This window comes from Cyprinodon variegatus, unplaced genomic scaffold, assembly GCF_000732505.1.
Source record: "Cyprinodon variegatus isolate N-32 unplaced genomic scaffold, C_variegatus-1.0 Scaffold155, whole genome shotgun sequence".
NCBI lineage: Eukaryota > Metazoa > Chordata > Actinopteri > Cyprinodontiformes > Cyprinodontidae > Cyprinodon > Cyprinodon variegatus.
Genome location: NW_015150608.1, coordinates 905,939 through 914,293, shown reverse-complemented (window position 1 = coordinate 914,293; position 8,355 = coordinate 905,939). Strand labels below are relative to the sequence as shown.

Below are 8,355 nucleotides of genomic sequence, written 5' to 3'. Positions count from 1 at the left end.
GCGCTTGGTTTTCTTCCTTTTAGATGTCTGAATAAACTCAAAAACTCACCTATTACCCAGTATGAAACCATCAGACTCTTTAACAGCTAACAATTTATGCTATCATAAGAGTTATTTATTTTAAAACACCATGTCTGTGGTCATATTGATATAAATGATGAACTAATGTCTTGCGTAGACCAATAATATTTAGCCATGTTTTAATGATCTAGGGACCTAAAAAAATGTGCCTGGCTTCAAATGACATTTTAAAAGAACAGTTCAGCCTATTAGGTGAATTTGTGTTGAGTGTTTATACCTGCAATAAATATCTATATTAGCATCTTTAATATGTGTGGGTAAATACTAGCTTAGACCATAACCAATTGCTAAATCTGTGAAGTGGTTTCAATGTTTACATGGGAAAAAATTTTTAATAATGAGGGAATGGTTGTTATAATTAGCCCCCAATGTGATGAATGTATCTAAAATAGGAAAATTCTACATTTGTCAGTCAAAATGCAATTTAAAAAACATCAATAAAGATCAAATTTGGCTTACAGTTGTAAGGGACAGGTCAAATCAATTTAATGTTGTGTGTTTTAGAGTATATTTCCACATAGTGGTCTGAAATTGCTCTAAACTTTTTCATCATAGTAAAGTTTTCCATTTTGCTTTTTCAGGTATATTCTTTCTAACAAAACGGAAAATATGAGTTAACCCCTCCTTGTTTTTTGATGGTTTTCGGTCATGTCCATTTTACTCTTCAGCTAATATAACTGTTCAACACGAAACTGACACTTTAGATCATGACACTTTAGATTCTTAGGTTAAAAAAGGAAGGAAGTAGAATTTTAGTTAGCATACTCTGCTAACTAAGAGCATTCTTCATCATGTTAGCCAAAAACACTGCCTTTAATAAACAGAAGGAACTCTGCTTTTTTGGATCGATTATTTGACAGCATTCTGGGGGAAAAATTGAAATAGGTGCTAGAGTGACAGACCAAATATCAATAACTCGAAAGAAGAACGAGAATAAAGTCGCTAGCTAACTAGCCATTAACGTATGCTAAATTTAGCGTCAACTTCCAACTTATTAGAGCTAAAATGTATTTCCCTATTTTTTTAAGGAGATCTGAGTTTTATTTGATAACCTCTTTGAACAGAAGCTCTTTACATCTCAGTTTAGGTTTTGTGAAAAATTTCTCCTATTTAAGAAAACTGGAGCGACCAGTTGAGCTAAAAAGAGACTAGCATAAAACTGTGATATATAGACTTTTTAAGGAGGGACCGGAGTATTCTACACCAATTAAAACTTTTTAAAACATAGTTTGTGAAGTGTTGAGCTGTTCAATCTAAAAGTAAAAATAGGTAAAACCCATCAAATTTTGTTCTGGGTGTCGTGTTAAATCCCTTTTCCTTACATGAGCCGCTTTAACCCAAACTTTGAGCTTTAGGGTCCATGACTAAAAACAGAAACAAATCTTTTCAGTTTCAAAATAATTTTTCAATTCCAAATTATTCATGAACTATATAATTTTTCTGTTTATCTTGACTGCCCCTTTTTTATAATAAAAGCTTAACCCTGTAATGTAAAATAGTAAAAAAGCAGAATTTCTTTGTTTCTTTTAACCGACGTTAAAAGGACTGTGTGTTCTGTACGTAGAGGGAAAGTGTAAAGGGTTTATATCTCATAAAGTTAACCTTCCATCAGCTTTTTCAACAAGGCATCATTTACCTGTTTTTGTCTTGGGAAAAAAGCTAAACAAGCAAACCCAGCTAGCCTCTAACCATTGTGTCGAAGCAAACACATTGAACTCTGAACGAGATTAAATAAAACGAGACAAACTACAAACTGAAAGCCTCTGATCAGGCCCTATTAGGCCCTATCCCACACATAGTAGCATAGCACACACCCACACACTTATTTCATCTAGCCAGTGTTTGCATATTGTACTGTACATCTATAAATGGCGCATTCGGCTGGTCGTTTGTAAACTGGCAAACTCGTATACTTATGTGTCACATGACAAGCTCATATATACAAGGTAAATGCATTCAGGGTGCGTGCTTGGGGTGAAAAACAAAAGCAAGGACCAATGAAATCTGAGGTAGCAAATTCAACAACGAAAAACTGGAGTTCCTTCATGCATGAGCCTTAACTGGATGTTAGAAATCAGCGCAGACCTTCTCACTGCAGGGCATCAGCTCATAGAGAAGCTAATGGAGCTATTAATGGGGGGCCTGCTTGGTGAAGCTTTTTTGGTCTACTGCTCTTATTTAAAAACCTTGTAAGTTTGCCAGTTTACCTGTTGCTCACACAACCTAAGCGTTGTCGCTTGTGTTCAGCTCTCTAGCAAATGTCAACATTAATGATAGGATAGCTGATATGTTCTTCGAGGAAATTCATGGCTTGTAACCCTCCAGTTCCCACCCCCTGAGGTGCGGACCAGCCAATCCAAGGGGCTCTTGGGCAGAATACAAATTAAAAGATTAGCTCCACCTCTTTTAGGGGGAGGGACATCAAGGGGGACGGAACCAATGACAGAACGGGACAGCAGAGTTCCTGTTAGGCCAGCTAACACTACAATTCACCAACCGGTCAGCGAGTTTTTTTCGGAAGCGCCTTGGACATATATAGAAAGAATAATCAGTGTATCAAGGTTTTCAGTGCAAGACGTAAAATGGCTACTTTTTGTTGTTGTTTTGTCCACTGTTGTCTCTTTCTCTTTAATTGTCCAACACCGGACACAGCAGTAAAGGGATTCTTCAATAAGTTAGTCGTCTTTTCAAAGTAAGTGAGAAGAAAGGTAATCCTTAGTGGCTGGCTGAAAGGCCCAGAACGGACTGGCCAGGGTTAGCCTCTGTTCGGCTTATGGTTTTGGTTAAAGGTGTACCGCTTTGAAGATCAGAAAGATCAAGTTGTCTTGAGGGGGACTCAGAGACAAAGACTGAGGCAGAAGGAGAGGTTCTTGACCCTTTTCATGGCATTATTATGGCCAAAAAGGGCATGGTTGGTAGATCCACCGCTTGCCTCCTGATCTTCTACCTTCCTTGTTGAACAATTGACAGATCTCTTCACCCCCTCCTCTATCACATTGCCTTAGCTCCCCCCTGGGTCAGAGCCATGTCTCTGTGGTGTCCGTGAATCCAGAGGAGTCTGTGAGTCTTGAAGAGAAAGCCTTCTTTGGGTCTCAGAATCCAAAGGTGATACCGCCGTCCCAGCTGCTGGCATCAAATGCTCCCCTGACGCAAATCCCAATTCTCCTTCTAAACTTGTTTCCCCATGTGTCACACTTCCTTCCGCCATTACTCCAGCCCCACTGCCAAGTCCAAGCTCCAGCTTCAGGTGCTGTCCCAAGCCGCTTAGTCCAGAGGATTCAGGTTGTTCCTGTTTGGGGATGATAAAAGAGGTGTCCTGGGGAAGAACAGAATCAAGTGTCTTTGCTGGGAACTCTTCAAAGTTCTGGGAGTCCAAGATCTGCAAGAAAAAAAAAACTCTGTTAGGCACTGATTGTCATTAAAATTCTGGAAAAGCCAAGAGGTTATTGGTTTAGGGCTTTGTTGACTGGCGAATAATGGTAATATTAAATTAAAATCAGGCTCTAGTTCAGTTAAATGACAGTTATATACATTTATGTAAAATATGAAAGTTGTTTAAGTTAACCAGGAAGTAACCATAACTATGGTTTACTACAGGACCCCATGTCTGATGTATCATGAACCACTTTAGTTGTGTCAACCCGTTAATGCAACAACCAGGGAGGGCAAATGATCAATTAAAAAAATGTACATCGTTATAGTTGAAGTATTTAATTTGCCAGATGTTTTTTTTAAATTAAACTACACTGGGTATTTCCGAACTGAGGCATGGAGTCAAATTTTGGCAAGTTGTGTTATGGAGCGCAGCCATCATACACGAGGTGCCTTGCTTAAGAAGAAAATTTTGCTTCAAAAGTCTTCAGAACATCATCTCAACTCAGACAATAGTTTATCTAACATTTATACTGGGACCATAGCAGTCTGCTTTCCCAGTAACAGCACTCACAAGGTGGTCTTGCAATGTTTTATATTGAAGATACCTAACAGCGTTCCCTGGTTTGGTGCTTTGCAAGGACCTCCCCTTGTCATGTAAAATATAACATCTAGAATCTCTTGTATTTGGCTAAATGGTGTGTTTGGCTAAATGGTCTGTATTAAATCTGTATTACATCTTGGAATCTTGAGGTTCTGAGTTCAAAAACCCACCCCCACAGACTACCACTCTGGGTCCCTGAGCAAGACCCTTAAATCCACACTGTTCCCAGGCGCTGTACATTGGCAGCCCACTGCTCCCCAAGGGGATGGGTTAAATGCAGAGAGTTCATTCGTGTCACTGTACTTGTGACAGTGGAATGACAATAAAAAGCTGGAATCAAGGACCCATTTTCTGTTCTCTGATTCTATGCAGATGATGTATAGTTGTATTTTAGTATACAATTTGTCTATAAAGTATAACTCTGTTTTTTCTTGATGACAGTTCACTGCAAAAATAGAACTAAAGTGTCAAATCAAAAGGCTTTCTAGTAACTAGTATGGAGAAACATACAGTAGCTAAGCTGGATTTCAGTAAAGGCTAGAGCTAATGTTAAGATTTGACAATTGACAAATGGCCTTTTGTTTCTTCTATTGGTCAAAAATGGCGGTCCTTTTGCCATATGCCCAGCATTCCCAGGTAGATATTTGCTTAATGTCACAAAGGTTTGAAGAAAGAACAGGCTTTTCCATTCTGTTCCCTTCAACAAACAGTTTTGTTACTGGCCTGTAATGGGTTTACGGATCCCTTAATGACCGAACGCTCACCTGTGATAGGGAAGCCAGTGTGTCTGTTTCCAGAGGAGGGATGGGTGGAGCTGCTCTGTCTCCTGGTTCTGGACCAGGGTAGGGTGAGGGCTGCAGACCAAAACCATCAGGTGTTAATTAACTATCTTATAAAAATTTATCTAAAATAGTTTACATTGTGGACCAACCGCGTGGTTACCTGAGGAGGTGATGACACAGCACTGTAAGCAGGAGGAACCAGGGCCATCTGTCTCTGCAGGAGCTGCATGATCACACCAATGTCCGCCGACATGCGGCTCTCCAACCTGTATACAGAAAGGAAAGGCATTGGTCCTGTAGTCCTAAAGTGTTAATGTTATTTTAAATATTATCAGGGAACCTGAAACAAAAACTATAAAAATGTTGAATACGAAGAAAAATATCTAATGATTTTCACCTTTCATTCTGCATAATGAGACATGATGCAGAAAAAGTCAGTAAAGCTGAATTGAAACATTGCGAAGAAAAATATATAAGAGGTTTAAGGTTTTTATGGTGTTCGACTGGGCTAAACCTTGTCCAGCTGGTAGAAAATTCAAATATACATATCTTCTTTTTCGGTCACTAAACACACCATGTGGAGGTGCTCCAAGTATCAGAGAGGCATTTAAAAGCTTTTACATTTTTGGCCATTTGTGGCATTTTTGGGAGCAGTTGTCTGCAAATGTAATGATCTTGGCCCCGATGACTGGCCTAATTACTCATTCCATTCACCTGTCTAACTCTGTAGGGGTTTTCATCACTGCTGATCTGATCCACCTACTCCTGCCTCTATTTAAGGCGCCTGTATCCAGTCATCAGAGCCAAATTATTCTTGTTCTCTCTAGCCAGTGGTGAGAGTGTTTTTAGAGTGCCTTGGTGTTTCAGATTAACTGATTCTGACCTGTTCTGCCTCTCATCCACTGAGATTGCCTGTTCCCACCTGAACTGCCTTTGTCCTGGACATCTGAGCCTTTTAATAAATGCTTTTTGAGTAATCCCACTGTCTGTCTTGCCTGAAAACTGAGTCCTTCTCTTCTGAATCTTAATAAGATGTCTAATGGTAATCAGTGTGCTCATATAAACCATCAACATTGGCTGAAACTGTGGCATGGAACAGTATAGGGAAAACCTTCATATCGCTGCATCTGAGGCAAACATTAAACATGAATGTAGCTACTCGACCACAGGAACCCTGAAGTTTCACTCACTGTTCCTAATTTAATCTGAATTCCAACCTCTGTGTACTGTATGCTCTGCAAAACAAGTAATAATGTCTTCAAATCAGTATATTTTGTTCTCAATTTCAGCTGGTAAATGATCTTTACATTCATCAAACCTGATTTATTTCACTGTTATTGTGGCCTTCTATCATGGCACCAAGCCGGAATGAACGTATTACAGCCGCTCTGGGACTTTTCACTCGGGATATATTTGTCAGAGTTTTCGAATGTTTGTAGTTGGTCTCAGAATGCAGAAGCGGAGGCTGAGTAGTTTTCTTGTCGATTTATTGTGATGATGGCAGCAAAGAGATTAATCCAAAAAGTAAAAAGAAAACAGGAACTAAAGTAAAGAAAGAAAAATGGTAAGAAACAGGGATTAATGAAGACATTAATAAAAAACAAACTGTAGGGTAGGAGTATATATACACCGAGGAGGAGACAGGACAATGATTGTAGCAATGATCTAAGAGGGGGCAGGAGTGCAGAGAAAGAACTAGAAGAAAACTAAGAGGAAAGAAGGTGACATTAGGGGGCAGCGGAGAGTAACTAAAAATACAAAGAGGCTCCAAAGAAAAAAGAAACTAACAACCAAGTCAACTAAAAAAACTAATGTTCCATAGAGGAACATAATCTAAAGATAACAGAACGATTGACTATGACAAACTAGACCAAAAAAAAAAAAAGGAATACCAAAAATGCTGAAAAGAGATAACTTAAAAAAAAAAAAAAAAACGAGAAAGAGTAAAACTAAAAACTCTAAAATTATATAAATATTGGCAACAACACATTAAAACATAACATAAATGAAAGCATAACTGGGAACCCAGAGTGAAAACAGAACCAGAACGGCAGATCATAATATCAGTGTTTTATTTGGTCCAAATGGATTCATGAGCTGGTTCTATATGCAAAGTACATAATTGATTATCTGGTATGAGGTATAAACAATGTTAAAACACTAATTTATGACATAATTAAGCTTCAGCATGAGAGTGAAAACAGTTTGGAAGCTAGAAGAGGCGTGTGATTCTGCTCAGTTTGGTATCCGTGTTAAATCAGGGTCAGTATCATTACATTGTAATACATAAGGCTGATAAAAAACTTTTGACCTACAGATGTTTATTCTTTTATTAAAATCTAGGACAGAATTTGAACAATTCTGTCACTGTCCAAAATTTGTCCAAAAAACACAAATTGTTTGCATTTTTTAATCAAATTTAAGAAGTGCAAAACTATTTTTTTTGACTGATCAAAACAAATCCTTTATATGTTGATAGTGTTAAGAAACTGCAACACAGAGATAATACAAACTTTTCCAAGAACGAAGTTATTTTCATGACTTTGTCTAAAATAAAATAAGTCTAAAAATAATCTGGACAGAGCGGAGATAATAATCATCACTTAAGGAGTATGCATTCCAAAAGTATTTATTAAATATTTACTAAGATGAATTACAAGTTTACAGGTAAAAATTCCAAATTTACGAGTAAGAATCTACAAATCCAGAAGAAGCAGTAACACTGACTACCAGCTGGTGGCAGTGATGTAAGTGGAAGTTTTTGCCAACCGCCTTTAAATGAGAAAAAGAGGAAGAGGAAGAAAACAGAACTGGTTAATAAACATTATTCTGCGCACGCTTATATCTAATCATCATATATCTACGCATTGATATTCTATTCAATGCTTTTTTGGGTCCTCTTCTTCTTTTGTAAGTGTTAATGGTGAACATTTGTAACGGCATTAGCGCCACCAGGTGGTGAGGAGTGTTACAGCTTCATCATAAGATGTAGATTCATTTTTCAGTCAGTAAATTGTACTCGGAATTTTGCAAAGTTGAAACTTTGTAACTCGTATCAATGACTTTGAAATTAGTATTCTGACAAATTAAACATCTGATGTCGCAAAACTTGAATAACAAAATAAAATGTAATAACTGAACTTTTTTAACTGAAGTCACATTGGAGAAATTCACACTCTGCAATTAATCCATCCCCTTTGGGAGCAAAGGGCTGCCATTGTGCGGCACCCGGGGAGCAATCAGGGGTTAAGGGTCTTGGTGGGCGGAGCCAAACTGACCTGTTGAGCTGTTTCTGCAGCAGGTCGAGGCGCGTGTCCAGCTGGCTGCGCTGCTGCCGGCTCAGGCTGTGCAGCGGCTTGTTGAGAGGCGGGGGGGAAGCCAGGCTGCAGCTGGGGACCTCCTGGTACTGACCGCCTCCTCGGCTCTCTCCCCAGAAGCTGAAGATGTTGGACACCCCTGAGAAAGCCCCTGAGCGAGGCGTGGGGGAGGGGAACCATGGAGTCAAACACTGGTAAC

The 8,355-nt window shown here is 38.9% G+C and overlaps 1 protein-coding gene across 1 annotated transcript in view; it reads right to left on the bottom strand.

The window, feature by feature from the left end:
• Positions 1-541: 541 nt before the first annotated feature.
• The window catches only part of kcnh2 (potassium channel, voltage gated eag related subfamily H, member 2), a 368,885-nt gene continuing 361,071 nt past the window's right edge, over positions 542-8,355 (bottom strand). Inside the window, exons 18-21 of the mRNA XM_015377494.1 lie at positions 8,118-8,347; positions 5,000-5,105; positions 4,822-4,911; positions 542-3,460 (exon numbers count right to left, since the gene is read on the bottom strand). Coding sequence (XP_015232980.1) covers positions 3,083-3,460; positions 4,822-4,911; positions 5,000-5,105; positions 8,118-8,347 — 804 coding nt within the window. The 3' untranslated portion in view covers positions 542-3,082. The remainder of the gene's footprint in view (positions 3,461-4,821; positions 4,912-4,999; positions 5,106-8,117; positions 8,348-8,355) is intronic.